The sequence below is a fragment of the Mangifera indica genome, chromosome 16 (assembly GCF_011075055.1).
Source record: "Mangifera indica cultivar Alphonso chromosome 16, CATAS_Mindica_2.1, whole genome shotgun sequence".
NCBI classification, from domain to species: Eukaryota; Viridiplantae; Streptophyta; class Magnoliopsida; order Sapindales; family Anacardiaceae; genus Mangifera; species Mangifera indica.
In genome coordinates this window covers 7,066,575-7,083,690 of record NC_058152.1, presented here as the reverse complement: position 1 = coordinate 7,083,690, position 17,116 = coordinate 7,066,575, and the positions used below count along the sequence as shown (strand labels likewise).

The following is a 17,116-nucleotide window of genomic DNA, read 5'->3' as shown; positions in this document are numbered from 1 at the left end:
CAGGATGGCTAATGAGGGTCTTGATCGGTTTCAGTCATTAGAGAAAAAGGAAATAAATTACAAACCCTAGTAGAGGGGAAATATAACTTTTTAAACATTTGGGTGAGAGAGAAATTATTTGTTTTTAGAGTTTATAGAAAAAAAGATATAATTTTAGTTTTTTTTAATATTACTGATTAAATAAATATTATAATCTTAAAACAAATAGTCTTAATAATTAATAGGTGGATATTTAGATTTTTGAAAGTTAATGGATAGATAAGGCAAATTAAACTTTAGGGGGGAATAGTTATTTGGCCAAATTAAAAAAATAAGATCTGGAAAAGTTTGAAATGTTGATGAGGTTTACGTCTTCTCTGTGATGGATTCCCAAATTTGCTCGGCCCTCTCAACTCATCACAACTCCGCCTTCGTTCACAACCCCATTACAAAATTCTCTTCTTCCACCAAACCTCCATTTTCACCCCGAAACTTCAAGACAGAGACACTGCAAGTATCCCTTTGTCTGTGCAAGAGGGAGATTAACTTATCGCTTGTTGCACTTCTCTTAAATGGGTTTTATGCAAAAGTTTCCAAAGCCGAGGAAATGGAGCTCGAAAGATACACAGATTCCACAGAGGGATTCACATTCCTCAGACCCTCTTCTTGGATTAAGGTATTCAATTATTTATTTGGGTCCCTCTGTTTTCTGTTTCTAATGAAATGTGTGTGGTGATTAGGTGGATAAAGCAGGGGCCACAGTTCTATTTCAGGAGGCAAACAAGGGAAGTAACAATGTTGGAGTTGTGGTGAACCCAGTTCGTCTCTCCAGTCTTGGAGAATTTGGGACTCCTCAGTTTGTTGCTGAGAAGCTTATTCAGGCCGAAAAGCGCAAGGTAACTTTTTCTATTATGTTAATTCTTTTTGGTGGGTATTTCCACCTTCATAATTTGTATGTGTTCATTAAAAAAAAACAAGCTTAGTCGTCTGATTTCTTGTAGATAAAATGCATTAATATTAATGTTGTTATTTTATTGTCCTTATTATACGCCAGCCGTTTGGAGACGTGCTAGCAATTCTTAGTTCCTATATATAATTTTTATGCTGATGCCAATTGAAAAACTTGAATTTTGAGCTGCTTGTTTGAGGTATTGATGATTGGGTGACTGTTAATAGAACTGATTGAAACAATATGGGGTTATGATTCTTTCTGAGGTTTACATCGAAGTTTCCATTCAGCTCCAATTTTCTTGACAACGTGGTGACCAATTTGAGCTTTAATGGTTACTTTATGTTGTCAATTTATTAAAGTAAAACTGGCATCAAAATCTAGGAGACACTAAAAAATATAGTTTATTGGATACATAGAAGGAAAAGTGTAAAATGAAAGTACATATATGGTTTTGTAAAGAAATGTGAATGAGGATCCACTACTCTTACCATTGTTAGAATGCTCAGAAGGAGAAATATGATATAAGATGAAATTGCCTGTTAAATTTGGTTGAATAGTTTTGCTTGATGCTTCCATTGTTTATTGAACACTTTTCCGTGCTTCACCTGTTACTGTCAGCTAAATCTTCCATGTCTTTTCATAGAATACCTTCATTATCTAGAAGAATAACCATGTGAGTTTAGATTAAATGAGGATGCTGAAATGGATGACTATATATAAAAGGAAATGTAGATTTTAGCATTGGACTACTATTGCCAAGTTGCATGACAGTGCCAAGTTCCAATGATAGACTGTATGAGAGAAAGTGAAAGTGACCTAATTGCATCAGATCAGAAGCCAATTGTTGAAAAGTTAGATTGATAATTACTTTTGGGGGCTACATGTAACATAAGGGCAATGATATAATTATATAGCAATGATTGCAGTTTCTTCATTTATTTGCTGATAATTGGTAGAAGGCTGTGATTTGCCAATCCCTTGAGCTTGGACTTTAATGAATTCACCTAAAAAACTTCTTGTTTTGCCAAAACTTATGGTGGCATTGTGTAATCTCTTTTATTTAGTTTCTCTGTCTCAGTTTAAGAGGCAATTATTGACATTTCTTTGTTCTGCATATTTTTGAGGTGCTATCCATTGTTAATGATTTGGATGGACTGGCTGATTGAATTTTTGGACTTGCTATTTCTTCGTGAAGAAGCCATGAAAGGTTTACTGTTGACTTTAGAAGTGCATGCATTTTCTTTAGTCTTTTTATTGACCTAGAGGCTAGAAGCTTATATTTATATGTATTAGTTCAATAATAATCAGCTCTGACACACACACTCGTGCAAGGCACTTGAATTGAACACAACTACAAGTAGAACAATAATAGCAAACACAACCAGAAGCATTATCTAAATAAAGTATTAAGTATGTTAAAGTTGGCTCAAATTTTAAGTTAAGTTACCTTCTGACCTTACAGCTGAAGGTTACAAGGGACCAGCAGTAGTTTATAAACTCCAACATTAGCTATTGTTTCTCTCCCTCTTTCTCTTCTTTATTAAATTTCAGCATCTTGCTGCATTGGATCCTGTGTGGCTTATAGTTATTCTTGTTCCACAGGAAAGCACAATAGAAGCTGAGCTGATTGAAGTGGCTGAGAGATCAAGCCAGAAAGGTCTTCAAGTTTACGAATTTGAGTACAAAGTAGACAGCAGTAGGGGTGGATTGAAAAGAATTTTTTCAGCTGCATTTGTGGCCTCTAGGAAGCTTTACCTTCTGAATATCAATTATTCAAACAAGCAAGAGAGTCCTCTTGACAATTATACAAGAATGAAGCTAGAAGAAGTTCTTCATTCCTTTGATGCAGCACCTATAGCTTGATGTTGAAGCACAATTTTTTTTACATGGTCTCTTGATACTATGTATTTCTACTTGATTATTCATAACCTGAGGTAACTCTCCCTCTCATCAAGCATTCCATTGAGAACATGAAATCAAAAGGCTAGCAGTTAAAGAGTCATGCCGCATGATGGAAATGAATATACTTTGTGCATCTCTTAATAGCTTTACTCATTCTTTAGAGAAATTTGTGGTTGTTGCTTAATGAAATTGAAGCAGCAGATATAACAGAGGTGTAAAGAAGTATCACTCTTGGGCAATATAAAAAGAAGCATGTCAGGGATTTTTTCATTGTTTGGTCCAAACTCCAACTTGCATGCACATGGGCCTCTGAAAAGCATTTGCAGGATCATACTTATGTGAACAAGGCCAAGTAGTACTTGATAAATAGATTAGGAATTATGGAATGTACAGGATGCTTAATATGCAGATTATAACTTGCTACTTTGTTCCAATTCTGAAAATTTTCTTACATTTTCTTTTTTATAATAGGTGGCAATGAGGCTTCAGTGGCTGAAACTCATGCTTAACATTTCCCTGTGAGGTAATATGATTGGCTTGAAGATCTTTAGTAAACATGAATTGATGACATTCTTTGTGTTAATATGAATAGAGTAGAATGGCGTGAAAAAGAGAAATTGTAACAGATGGATATTGTTTATTACCTTAAATAATTTTTACAAAGTTAATACCATATTTATGCTGAATGGTATATACGTGCCCACTCTGTTAGATTAGATAATAGTATATGTTATGCAAAGATAAAGCCTATTTATTCTCTGTCCTCTATTTCTCTTGTGTACTGATTGAATCCCAGTTCATGGTTACCAACAGAATGATTGCAATTCATTGTATTGTGACACCTGAACATCAATATGTGAATAATATTTGGATTATGAATTGGCTATGAAGCTTTTGATACGAGTTAACTTTTAAGGTTTTCATTTAGATAATAGTTTGTATAATATTAAGGATTTATATGTGTGAGCCACACCAAATGATTAAGTTAGGGGAAAGCCGTAGTGGAAAGTTGGAGCAAGCTCAGGAAGGAAATTTAGTGGAAATGTGCTGTTGAGCATTTGGAAGCTAGGGAATCCTTTGGAGTGTTTCATGTGTATGCAGACTTTGTTGAGTGTTTATTCTTTGATCCTTCCAGCGGAGTATTTTGTGAATTGTTTTAATCAGTGATAGTATGATCTACATTTGCCATTTTCTTTGTGAAACTAATTGCTTTTTTGTTTTTCTTTCTTTGTGGACTGATAAAATCTGCTAAGTCCTAACTAGTATATTTTGGAAGAAGGTTATTCCATGAGCTCATGTTTCGAAATGTAGTTTTAGCTGTTGGCATATACCTACAAACCATATATGAGTGTTGCCAACCAGAATTTGTGAATATACTTGTCATTAGTGTATATAGCATTGCTCTGATCCTATCTTTAACACCCTGAACTGACAACAGGGAGTGTGGATTATAGTTTCTTTAAAAAATGGGTGGTTGTTTTTCCAATACTGGGTGAGTATGGGATTCACCCGTCTGAATTTCCCATTGTATTTGTTGAGCACGGATGAAAGTTTAAGATATTAAATGACTATGTCCTACCCAAGGTTTGGGGAAATTACAATTCCAACTCCTTAAATTCTAAAATTTCAAATTGTCGCCATTAGAAAGTATATAATGGTAGAAGCTACAAAACCTTCCCAGCATTTTGAAGACAACATCTTTATCACAATTACAACCTGTTTCGTTGCCACCGAAATCTGAATCATTGTCTCTGTCATCTTCACCTCTATCATCTCTTTCCTCATTTGCCATTGTCCTCAGTCCTCACCAGCATCTTCTCCATCTCCATTTTTATAATTATCATCATCACCTTCACTGTCATCATGATCATCACCTCTACTTCTATTATTTTCATCTTTGTTGCCACAATCATCACCACTGCCTTTGTGCTCTCCATACTCATTCTTTTTGCTATCCCGACCCAATAATTCGAATTCAAACTCTTCACCGACTAATAACCACCTCCATCACCCATTATAGATTCCAACAAACTCCTCACCACCTACTTACTATTACCAACAACAATAAAAACAACACTTGGAATAACAATACTACTAATGGTCACAATAGCGATTCTAATTATTGGATTGTACCTTGACTACTATTTCAAGTTTTGATCACATCTTATTTTGTAGCATTTTGGTTGGATCTGGCTGCGAAAAGGTGACACCTAGAGCGAATGAATGGACACTGTAATAATCTTATCATAACTTATAAAAATTTGGTTTTACTCAATAATAATATTATGTATATAATTTTTATACATAATTTTATATATAAATAATAATATATTATCATTTAATCAAATATTATTTTATTTTTAATTTTTAATGATTAATGTTTTAACTATACCATTATTTTTTATAAGTAAAATAATAAAATAGTTGAAACCAGTTCCCCATGTTCCCCAAGTATACCATGGCGTAAATTTTCTTCTGATTGATACGCCCATTTCCTGTCCACTAAAAAAAAGGCATATGTCACGTTGATGACTAATTTTCAAGCCTCTGATAAGACAATTCAAATCTCCTTGTAAATCCAAACTCTTCCACTTGCAGACTCGTTGACTTATGTGATTGGGTACAAAAATGGTTTGTTTTGAATGGTTGAATTGGTAATATAGAAATCATTCATTGGTTTTCACAAGTGTGAACCTGAAACAGGGAGATTATATAAAAGTAGTTATAATTAGTTGCTTGGAGGGAACTCGTACTTAATATTCAAACATCGCAACAGTGAATTTTGACTTTTATGCTGTATAAACATGGCTGCGGAGAATCTCGAGTCAACTCTTACCTTTGTTGAATCTTTCCCCTTGTGTATGATTGATTCACTTTCATTTTAAGCTTTAGAATCAATTAGAACAAGCAGCCTGAGAGTTCACAACAGATTGTAGAGATGGATTCTGGAGAAAAAAGGCTGAATGAGCTCGGATACAAGCAGGAACTCCGAAGAGAAATGGTTTTTTTCACTTTTCATCTTAACCTTGTCTTGTCCTTTACTGTTTGGTGTTGCTCTTGCTCCTGAAGATGTTTTCTGGTTTGTTTTAATTTGTTTCAGACTTTATTCAAAACTCTTGCCATATCGTTTTCGACAATGACACTCTTCACCGGGATCACTCCCTTGTATGGCTCAAGTCTTCTGTATGCAGGTCCTGCTAGTCTTGTGTGGGGATGGGTGGTTGTTTCATTCTTCACCTTGTTTGTTGGAATTGCAATGGCTGAGATCTGTTCCTCTTTCCCAGTTTGTCTCTCTCTCTTCTGATTATTTCAATTCTTTTAGTCACTTTTATTCATTTATGTACACATATGCATAATCCTTTTACTTTACTGCCATGTTGAATTTTCTTTATATTGGATTTTTTGAATTGGATGTTTGTTTAACACTAAAAAGTATCTTTAAAGGCTGAATATGATTAGATAGAAGCAAAAATAAAACCTTGTAGATTCTGAAGACTGAAAATTTCATGGGGCAGCATATTTGTTTTATGACTTTTTACGTAAGGCTTTAAAGGGCAGAAACTTGGTCAACTGTACCGGCATCTTTTTTATTTTCCTATTAGGTTTAATCAAGAAAAGAATAGTTCTGTTCTTTTTTGCAGATTACCATGATTTAGCAACAGTTGTTGGAAGTTTAATAACATGTCTGGAATGGCGTTGTTTGAACAATAACACTAGAAATGTCTGCAAATATCCGAAGCCTAGATAATGTCTTATGTTTTCAGAACGATTGATGCCCTTGGTGGAGTGAAACTAACCTCATATCTTGCGATTGAACAGACTACTGGTTCTCTTTACTTCTGGGCTGCTCATTTAGCTGGCCCCAAATGGGGTCCATTTGCATCATGGTGCTGTGCTTGGCTCGAGACTATTGGTCTTATTGCTGGCATAGGAACTCAGGTATTCATACATCGAAAGAAAAAAAAAAAGATAGTTGAACACTTCATGCAATCGAAAATCAGATTATAGTTTTGACAATTATTACTTGATTTGGAAGGCATATGCGGGATCACAGACACTGCAAAGCATCATTTTATTATGCACAGGAACAAATAAAGATGGAGGTTATTTTGCTCCTAAGTGGTTATTCTTATGTATGTATATTGGTCTCACCATTATATGGGCTGTTCTCAACACCTTTGCCTTGGAAGTCATTGCCTTTATCGACATAATTTCAATATGGTGGCAGGTACCTCACAGATTTTCTTTAGTTACATCCTCAATTTTCCTGGCAACCAAACAGAACTTTGTCATAGGAGATTACATTTCTACTTGAGCAGGTTGTTGGAGGGCTAGTCATTGTTATAATGCTTCCCTTGGTTGCACAGACTACACAATCTGCTTCATATGTGTTCACACATTTCGAAATGTCACCGACATCAACAGGAATATCAAGCAAACCTTATGCAGTCATTCTATCTTTTCTTGTCAGCCAGTATTCCCTGTATGGATATGATGCTGCAGCACATTTAACTGAAGAAACAAAAGGTGCAGACAAGAATGGCCCTATTGCGATTCTCTCTAGCATTGGGATCATCTCAGTATTTGGATGGGCATATATCTTGGCCCTTACTTTCAGCATTCAGGTATAAAGCCTCCGTAAATTATCATCCCCTGTCAGATTGGCAATGCCAGTGAGGCTTAATCTTTCAGTATAAGATATTACCCAGAAATTCTTTACCTTAACTAGGCCTGACATGTGGTGGAAACTCTTCTTCAGGATTTCAGCTACCTCTATGATCCATCCAACGAGACCGCAGGAGTATTTGTGCCAGCTCAAATCCTCTATGATGCGTTCCACGGGAGGTATGACAGTTCTACTGGGGCAATTATCTTACTGTTTGTCATATGGGGTTCATTCTTCTTTGGTGGGCTCTCAATCACTACAAGCGCTGCCAGAGTTGTAAGTGCTCCTCCTCCTCTCTCGGTCCCTCTGAACGCACAAATTTGAACATGGACAATATGCATTTCACTTTAAGCAAATTGTGCGGCTTAAATCTATATGTTACATGACGAGATAGAAAGTTTCAAGCCAATTTAACATTTTCTTATAGAATATTTGAAGTAATTGCCATGCCCATGATTCAGGTGTATGCTTTATCAAGAGATAAAGGAGTTCCTTTTTCATCCATATGGAGACAAGTGCACCCAAAACACAAAGTTCCCTCAAATGCAGTGTGGCTCTGCGCAGCCATTTGTATTATTCTTGGACTTCCAATCTTGAAAGTCAATGTAGTCTTCACTGCCATAACTTCCATTTGCACAATTGGATGGGTTGGTGGCTATGCGGTTCCAATCTTTGCAAGAATGGTAATGTCTGAGAAGAATTTTAAAGCTGGGCCATTTTATCTGGGAAAAGCTAGTAGACCGGTTTGCTTGATTGCGTTTCTATGGATTTGCTATACATGCTCAGCGTTTCTTTTGCCGACTTATTACCCAATTGACTTGGAAACTTTGAACTATGCACCTGTGGCCTTGGGTGTTGGTTTGGGTCTGATAATGCTCTGGTGGCTGTTGGATGCAAGGAAATGGTTCAAGGGACCTGTTCGGAACATACATAGCGAAAATGGGAAGGTTTAAGATTCATCCCACACGTTCTTGGATCGTTTCTTTGTCATACATTTAAAGGCTTATGGTTATATTATTTCTTTGATTAAAATAGGCTCCAATTAGTATTTGATTTGACTAACAGATTTAGATTACCTTGCCAGTCCCAGTACAATTCTTTCAGTATCAATAGGAACATGTCTGTTACATTTGATTGACTACATTAATACCACTGTGTGTGAAGCAGAAGATTTGCTGCACGCAAATTTATATACGTATAAATGTCCAACCAAGGGATCCATGCATCATTTTATATATTCATTCATCTTCTTTAATATGAACTGACATCTATCAAAGTTGTGAGCTGCATTATGAAATAAATCATTGTAGCACCAAGTAAAAGCACTAACATAGTCAAGTCAAGCTCGTGAATTTGTTCCTTAAGACTCCTCGTTTTTCTTTTCACACAAGCTCTAGCTTACACTTCCATTCTATAAAGCCTCCGTTTCCTTAGTGAATAGCGTCACATTTGATAGTCACCCATTGCAACTTGCTATATTGTCGTTCTATTTACAGATCATTTTTATCTGCTGGTAATCATGCACAAGAAGACCCCTAGGCAGCTAATTGTGTAGTTAATTCCCAGCCATCAGTGCCAAAGTTGCAAACACAAAGTTGTTGAAAATAGAATACAAAGCCTGATTTTCACCCTTATCCTAGAGAGTACATTAGCACAGACAGGAAATTAAATAGAGAATTGCATCGACCATGATTTCAGTTCCGTCAATTTTCCCAACCACAAAGTGTAACTAGAATTCTTTGCCAAAACATCTTTAGAAACCTGCTTACTGTCAACCAATCCAGCTGCATAGCTTTCAAAATCATTGATATTGTTCCACAGCAAATCTAGCCTCCCTTTATCTCTCTCACGTCTAACACTATCTAGCCAGTCCCTGGCTTCCTCCAACTTTGCCCAGAAGCATGTATCCTGAGTCAAGCTTGCATATGTGCTCCTTCTGTAGTTCTCTGCATCAGTAACCCTTCTCTCTTCCCACCACCTATCAAAAATCTTGTACCTCCTTTCTCTACCATGCGTTATGTAATGCCCCTTGACACGGTGCATCCCATTTCGATAGTATTCTGCAATGTCCAGAGGTTCGACAAGGAGTTTATAGGATTGGGAACCATTAACCCACTTTGCTCGCGTATGGAAATCATGAGGCACTTCATTACTTTCTATCATTGAAATCACATTATCCCAGAAACTGCCAAGCATCATACGATTCAGATTGACTTTGGAGTCTCTTCTAGAGTTTCCTCGTTGCTTGAAGGAGTCATAGTAACCCATTTGATCATCGGAATCATCACAAATTGCCTTGTACCATTCTATTTGAGCCCTGTAGGGGTTGATTTTTGACAGTTTTATTGCCAGATTAGCCACATTTAAGTTTGGTGTGCGAACCATTTTCCTATCCCTCTTCAGGCAGTCTTTCACTGCCACTCCAACTGATTCCTACATATTGATTCAACAGAAAGAGATCGAAAATTTGATTCACTTCATTATACATAAACGGTACAAATAATATGATTGCTTGCAACAGAAGGCACTACACTACCTGGGAAGCCATGCCTAAAGACTGCAATGCCAATGCACCTCCAGCTTCATAACAAGACTCAGGAAGACCTCCTCCCATAAAGCTTCTTTGCTTCAAGAATTGAGAAGAAACTCTTGCAACATAATCTCCGTATTTGAGATGATCTTGGATGCTAGAATCAGGCGAAGCGGATGCCATAAGCATCAAATGCATTATTTTAATGACAGAAACTGCATTATCCATACATATGGCCCCCTCTTCAGAGCAGAAAAAGAAGCTCCCAAAGGGCCAAAACAAACTGTGATTTGACCCTCCTTCACATTGTGCAAGCTTTTCCAAGCAACCCAACACATATTGAAACATTGTGACCTTTTCTTCATTATGCAACTGGGCTGCTAACTCTGGAGAAGTCTCAAAAAAGTGCCAAAGAGTCTGGAGAAGTTGCAGGCAGTGAGAAATATGAAATGGAGGGACAAAAAACAACCTTGGGAAAATGTCCAGTTTGGAGACGACATGGCAGAAGTTACCATCCCATCTCTGGCGAAGAATGGCTTTGGAAAGGGAGTCATTTCCAAGCATTGGTGAGCCGAAGGTGATGCAGAGTACTGAAAAGGGAGAATGAATTAAGGAATGAAGATAGGAGAGGAGCCAGAGAGTTGAAAGAGAAGCGGTTGTTCCCCCTATGGAATGACCAGTGATCACAATTGATTTGCTCCTCTCCATTAATGCCACAATCTGCTTAGATATTTAAAATAATACTTTTGAGTATATAAATGAATACATATATAATGTGAAAATTTTAATTTAAAATTATTCAATTAATTAATGATAATCATCAAATGTGTATTCTCAAACTCGGTCCTCGCAGTTTTATTGTTAAAATAAAAGTATAAATAACTGAGATGTAAATTTAGAAAAAGGTTAAACGTACGTGTTGAGAATAAAAGTGACATAAAACTGCTTTTGCTTTGTTGAAAGAAAGAAACCGAATGAGTCGAGAAAATTCAAACATAACAGGGAGTGGCGTGAAAATGAATGCAATTTCTAAAATGGTTGAAAAAGTCTAATTCAATAAATTGACCCGTGAACCGTAAACCGTGTTGATTGACTTGGCCCACATTTGGTGTGGTCTTGAACAAAAATTTGGTTGACCCACATTCATTTAGCTTTAATTATTACATTTTCCCACCCTAGGTTTGACATTAATCACAATCTTGATCAATCCCATTCCCACCTTGGAGACTGTAATTTGGTTTCTCCATTCATCTCTATCCTATACAAATTCATCCAGACAATCATAATAGAAATATCAAAAGAACACAAATTTGATAAAACCCAAAAATCTAGACAACGTCTTTCAATTAAGTGAAATGGTTTGGGGGGAGAGAAGAATGTGGTATTGTGTGGAATGGTGTTAGATTTGTGATGGAGTTTCTTTATTCATGTTGATATATTTGTAGGAAGCATACAATCGTGGTAGATCTAGCTGTAACACGATAAGGGTAGGTTGTAGTGGGGTGGACTACGTGTAGGTAGAGTCACACTCACACATTTGGGCTGGGCTAACAACAGAGTGGATTCCAAGAAAAGAGATTTGCTTCAGCCACAAACGGTGGCAGTAATGATGGTACCGTTTGTGGGCAGACGCTAGAGCCCAAATTAATCTCTTTCCGAATGATGTTTTCGGCAGCCATAACATAATCACAATAAATTTTTTATGGACTTACACCAACTTTCTCACCCCCACTTTGGCTTCACATTTTTTTAAATATAAATATAAATATAAAATTACTGCTCTGGTCTTGGCAATCCACCATTGTCAGACTTGACTAACTCAAAAACCCGAACCCACTCAAGAATCTATTGAAATTGATCGCTTTCTTATCCTTTCTAACTCCACACCTTTCTTTCTGAAACAATACAAGAGCGTTGAAACGTACTAAAAACGACTATAATTAAACTCTCCTTTCATTCGCTTCCCATCTTACAACAATTTTAAGCTTTTGTAAAATCTACTAGTAGCTAGCCAGGGTGTTATAATTTTTCTTAAGAAAGTGAATAATTACTGACCTGGGTTCGGAAGGTTGGGTAGATGGATAAGAAAAGGTGCAAGAAGGCAGCTTCGACCATGATGGGTTTTTCCCCTTCATTGATTTGGCGTTGCAAAGGAGAAAACATCTGGTTGTTCTCACTATCTTCTACACATGTCAAAACCCCTGACTGAGAATAAGAATCCATATTTCCCATGCTGGGAAAACCAACGTATCCAATTTTCCCAACTTGTTCCATCACGAAACCTTGGTTGGGAGTCGCGTTGGCCCGATTGCAAAATCTCCATGTTGCTTCTAAAACTGCCGTTGATGACACGAATGTTGCCAATATCTCACTTGTCTCAAACCTGAAATAATATAATGAATATATAGTGAGTTGATTTTGGAAAAAAAAAAAAAAGTTTCCAAATTGATTAACTTACGATGAAGCTTCGGGTTCCATAGACTAGTGCTTGCAGAAATTAAGTTGTTGTTTGGTGTTGAAGTTTGAATAATTCTTTGGAATGGAAGAAGTAGTGCATAAGTGTGAATGGTGCGGTGCGGTTGGTATTTAACGTGAATCCTGGGTCGTGCCTGTTGGGTCAATTTGTCATATGGTGACTTGTTCCCCAAAGAAGAAAGCGACTGAATTGTTGTGGTGGTGGGTCTGGGGCCTAATTACGACAAATTAAATTATGTTCTCATTCGTCATAATTCAAAAATACTTAAAAGTTTAACCAATTAATTGCCGACACGCAAAATATTAAAAAATATGTGTAACGTAGTCTTTTTTTATTTCTCTTTCTTTCTTTCTCACAGTCGCCTCCTCACCCAAACATGCTTCTACTTCTTCCTCCTCCTAACCCTCTTCCCCTTCCTCTTCCTCCTCTTTCTTAACCTTATCAGTATCCAGATTCCCATATTTATCCAATGTATATGCAGTTGTGGTGGGTTTGGTAAAGAATATGGAGACTTTTGGTTGGAAGGGACAGCTTGACAGTGCGTTTGTGACAGCAGGAGAGAGTCCATCTGGTAGCCTTGATATTGGATTTTTCATTGGCGACAAGTAGTTGTCAAGTTATGGCCATTCAAATTGCGATAGTCTAACAATTTAACATTTTAGCCTCATTGTTCAAATCCGATAGTTAAATTATTTACATCTAATTCAGTTGGGTTTTTTTTTAATTGAATATTTTACCATCTTACGGCTGCTTATACAAATTTATTGCACTTTTTAGAAACTAAATATTTATACCACTAATTAACATAATATTTAAATTAATTTTGCTTTCAACGTTATAATGAGTCAACCTTTGAACGCAAAAGATGAATATTTTTCAAAAGACTCCTAGAAAAGTCATCCTAATCTAGACAATGTGATCCATATCCCTTATATCATGTATTTTTTTTTTTTGCTTAACAATAGAAAATTAAAGAATGTATACCTTAGCTAATAAATACAAAAAAAAAATATGTGAATTATACAAGTATAATATAATAAATAATAAAAAATACGTTTATAAAAATAATCCTTAAAATATGCATACAGAAAATGTATGGGACGTGTATATATATGTTTAATACGACACATCCTTAATAATATCTTTAAAAAAATATGACAATGTCATAATAATTTTAATACTTTTCATAAATCTTTTATTGAAAATCAATATAATAATTCAAATGTAAAATGTTTAATTAATTATAAAACTTAATATAACATAATATATAATTAAAATTCTTTGTACAATAAGTATATTATTAGTCAATTAGGAAAAATAAATAAATTAATCAATTTAAATTTCAAAGTTTCAAATTAGAGTGAATATTCGTATATGCCATAAGAGAAGAAAATGCAAAAGTAGGGTTGAGAATTAAGAAAGAAATGTCTTTGGGATTTTTTTAAATGTCAATGGCATTTTTGTAAATAATTGAAAATAAAAGGGACAATTTTGTACTTTAAGTTTAACAAAAAATTTAAAAATACAACAAATATAAAATATGATGTATAATTCGCATTTAATACAGGAAGGGTATAAAATACGTGTTTAATATATTTTGGGTTCAAAAATTCTTTTGAATACGTTTAATACGCTAATAATATGTGTATTTACTAACTAGAATGTAAACTAGACAAATAGGTGATTATGAGAACTTATTTTAATCTATTGTTCAATATTGTAATTTTAAGTTAAACTAGTTGAAGTACTGATAGTTCAACTAGAAAAATAAGAAATGATTATGTAAAATGAGTTTACCAAGATAAGGTGAATTTCGGTCAAAATCCATCTAAGGACTTGGTTGATGACCTCGCTAATTGTAGGCGATCTCGCCAATATGTTTTTCAAGACTTGTAAATTCTCAATTAGTTATCCAAATTTATTTGTTTTACGTTGCAAGTTTAGTTTAAGCAAAAAATGGAAAAAAAACCACATTTAAAATTTGTTTCGAAGGGCAATGGATTACAAGTGATAACAATATAATGAGATATGTCGGTGGGGATGAGAGACCAATCTACATTGGCATAAGTATTGATTTTGAATGATTTGTGGAAAAAATATGTTATCATCTTAGAATTGATCAAAGTCAGTCAAATATTCACAAATGTATCTCTAGCGATGTATCGGTGGGTGAAAGGTCATATGAGATTGGAGACAATGATGATCTTAAGTATGTGATAGTGGTAGCAAGAAGTTTACGAGGATCGACAAAATTTTATATTACCAAGAGTCGTATTAAAGGAACAGACAATCTACAAGATGAAGAGGTTCACGAGGAAGAAAGTGAGAATTATTTGACATACGACTAAACACAACCACAAAGTTTTCAAGATGATGGTGTAAATCATGGTGTTGATAATGATAATGATGATGACATGAGTTTGGATTACTATGATGATACTGAGGGTAATGATGATGATGACGATGATAATAAATTTGTCAAGTTCGATGATGGTGATGACATGTATGATGTATCGATCCAAGACGTTAGGAGAAGTCAAACAAATGTTTGTAATGACGAGGTTGAGTGTAGCGTGGAAGGCCATGACTCCATAGATATTGAAGCATATACAAGTCACATTCTTAATCCTAATCTATTTTTTGGTTTTTAAGCTTGTCGTGGATGTTGAGAACATGAGTATTAGTAATCGGAAAACACAAAGAGACAACAGTCTAAAAGTAATGGGCTTTTATAATTCAAAAGTAGAATTGAAAACATTATTTGAAAAATATGCATTAAAGGCCGGTATTCAATGGAAAGTAGGTTACTTTGATGGGAAATAACATGAGATTTAGTGTGTATATGAACAATGCCAATGGCTAGCATGTGCAATAAGAGAGGAGTATAGAGACAACTACACATTACAACATATCGATGATGCACACACTTGTCTACGAAATCAAATATTATCACATTATAGATATGTTGGTGCTAGGTTATCGGGGACTATCTTTAAATCAATGTTTGTAGTTGATTAAATCTTTTGACTGAAGAAAATTATTTTTGGCATGGCAGATAGGTACAAAATCAATATTTCATACACATAAACGTAGTGTGTGAAAACATATGCAATAAATGCATTACGAGGATCTCTTGGGGGATCTTTCATACTTTTACCTGAGTATTATCACAATCTAGAGCTAAATAACCCAAGAGCTATAACACATATTGATATCCATGTGAAAAATAAGTTTCCATTTTTTTTCATTAGATTGGATTGTTCGATAATAGTTTTGTTGCCTGGTGATTTGCATTGACGTTTAACATTTAAAAGGAAAGTACCTTTGGACTCTTTTCATTATTGTTATGAAAGATGACATAATTAAATATATCCACTGGCCTTTTATATCGATAACAAGGGGGGAATCGAGACATAAATGTCATTCTTATGTGTACATTTGGCCACTTTTTCTAATCCACATCGTTTAATCACTGTGTTAGTGGTCAACATATTGCCTCATGCCCTATATGGTTTTTGTAACTATAATATAAAAGGTAACATGTATACACAGTACAAAAAAAACGAAGCATACATAAAGATTATTTTGGAGAGCTACTAAAACATATTTCATCTGTGATTCTAAATTTTCCATGAGTAGAATTACCAAGGTAAATGCTGCTACGACAACCTATTTGGCTAATATTAGATATGAAAAATTGGTGCGCACATACTTTAGAGGATGACGGTACAACATTATGATGACTAATATTGCTGAGTCCTTTAATGCTTTGACATAGATTGCTCACATTTTGTCTGTCATTGTATTGGTTGAGTTTCTTAAGAACACAATACAACATTGGTTTTACAATAGGCAAAACCTAATAGGTATATTTGACTAAAATTAATAAAATTAGTTTTTATTAATTTTTTGTTACATTGGTTTTTATTAGTTGAGGTCTTACTCGTTAACACTCTAGGCTAAGAACAAGATTCTTGGACATGTTTATAAATTTGTCAATATAGTGGTCAAACCAATCAACGTCCACAAATACAAAGTACATGATTCTTGACAGCATACGTATGTCATGAATATTCTACAGCAAACATGTGATTATAGGAAGTTTTGACTATCTTAGATTCTATGTGCACACTTCGAGTTTATGGCAAGGTTCAATAATCTCTCATATTATTACTCGACTGAATATGTACAAAAGATGTATAGAGAATATGTTAATCTGATAGGGGATTAGTCAACTTGGGCATTATCTAATATGTCGACAATTTATCCATCTATGATGTAACTACGACAGTCTAATCATTCGTCCAACCATGTAATGAGGCTATTAGAAGGAGAGGAAGTTTAACCACAAAACTGTAATAAATGTCATCAACTTGGACATACTTGACTAAATTGTTTGAGTCTTGCTCCAGTGCTCATTGTTACCATATCTGGTAATTCAGGTTACAATAAAGGACAAGGTTATCGTAGCTACCGCTAAACCTATTCAGCTGAATAGTTTATCATGGTTTATTTTGTGTATACACTTTAATTGTAATTTATTGGTGAAATCAAGTGTAAACCTTTAATTTTTTTTGTGTTAATTTTATGTTTTATTAGATATTAATATGC

The 17,116-nt window shown here is 35.0% G+C and overlaps 3 protein-coding genes across 5 annotated transcripts; 2 read left to right on the top strand and 1 right to left on the bottom strand.

The window, feature by feature from the left end:
* Positions 1–316: 316 nt before the first annotated feature.
* On the top strand, positions 317–3,524 carry LOC123198600 (psbP domain-containing protein 2, chloroplastic). 2 transcript variants are annotated; one of them, XR_006498076.1, is made up of 4 exons: positions 317–655; positions 720–875; positions 2,534–2,865; positions 3,305–3,524. XR_006498076.1 is itself a non-coding variant. In XM_044613314.1 (3 exons), the coding sequence occupies exons 1-3, from the start codon at positions 362–364 to the stop codon at positions 2,792–2,794; spliced, it is 711 nt and encodes a 236-aa protein (XP_044469249.1). In that variant the 5' UTR covers positions 317–361; the 3' UTR covers positions 2,795–2,869. The 2 variants fall into 2 exon arrangements, 1 of the variants encoding a protein (XP_044469249.1); XM_044613314.1 differs by lacking the exon at positions 3,305–3,524 and having other exon boundaries at positions 2,534–2,869.
* A 2,053-nt stretch (positions 3,525–5,577) lies between these two features.
* On the top strand, positions 5,578–8,693 carry LOC123199160 (amino-acid permease BAT1 homolog). Of its 2 annotated transcripts, none has more exons than XM_044614038.1 (7): positions 5,578–5,912; positions 6,011–6,116; positions 6,653–6,772; positions 6,870–7,061; positions 7,153–7,458; positions 7,593–7,775; positions 7,961–8,693. In XM_044614038.1, exons 1-7 carry the CDS (start codon positions 5,797–5,799, stop codon positions 8,450–8,452), a joined length of 1,515 nt encoding a protein of 504 aa, XP_044469973.1. In that variant the 5' UTR covers positions 5,578–5,796; the 3' UTR covers positions 8,453–8,693. The 2 variants fall into 2 exon arrangements, with proteins under 2 accessions (XP_044469973.1, XP_044469972.1); XM_044614037.1 differs by having other exon boundaries at positions 5,579–5,834; positions 5,934–6,116.
* A 342-nt stretch (positions 8,694–9,035) lies between these two features.
* Positions 9,036–12,622, bottom strand: LOC123199158 (lipase-like PAD4). Its single transcript, XM_044614036.1, has 4 exons — positions 12,488–12,622; positions 12,085–12,412; positions 10,036–10,749; positions 9,036–9,932 (listed from the first exon to the last, which is right to left on the bottom strand). The coding sequence occupies exons 1-4, from the start codon at positions 12,505–12,507 to the stop codon at positions 9,165–9,167; spliced, it is 1,830 nt and encodes a 609-aa protein (XP_044469971.1). The 5' UTR covers positions 12,508–12,622; the 3' UTR covers positions 9,036–9,164.
* Positions 12,623–17,116: the final 4,494 nt, after the last annotated feature.

Coding starts and splice junctions, on each gene's coding strand:
- LOC123198600 (XM_044613314.1), top strand. CDS start 362: ATGGATTCCCAAATTTGCTCGGCCCTCTCAACTCATCACAACTCCGCC. Junction 656..719: donor GACCCTCTTCTTGGATTAAG/GTATTCAATTAT, acceptor TGTGGTGATTAG/GTGGATAAAGCAGGGGCCAC. Junction 876..2,533: donor TTCAGGCCGAAAAGCGCAAG/GTAACTTTTTCT, acceptor CTTGTTCCACAG/GAAAGCACAATAGAAGCTGA.
- LOC123199160 (XM_044614037.1), top strand. CDS start 5,772: ATGGATTCTGGAGAAAAAAGGCTGAATGAGCTCGGATACAAGCAGGAA. Junction 6,773..6,869: donor TTGCTGGCATAGGAACTCAG/GTATTCATACAT, acceptor TTGATTTGGAAG/GCATATGCGGGATCACAGAC. Junction 7,062..7,152: donor TAATTTCAATATGGTGGCAG/GTACCTCACAGA, acceptor CTACTTGAGCAG/GTTGTTGGAGGGCTAGTCAT.
- LOC123199158 (XM_044614036.1), bottom strand. CDS start 12,507: ATGGAACCCGAAGCTTCATC. Junction 12,413..12,487: donor ATGGAACCCGAAGCTTCATC/GTAAGTTAATCA, acceptor ATATTATTTCAG/GTTTGAGACAAGTGAGATAT. Junction 9,933..10,035: donor CTTTAGGCATGGCTTCCCAG/GTAGTGTAGTGC, acceptor ATCAATATGTAG/GAATCAGTTGGAGTGGCAGT.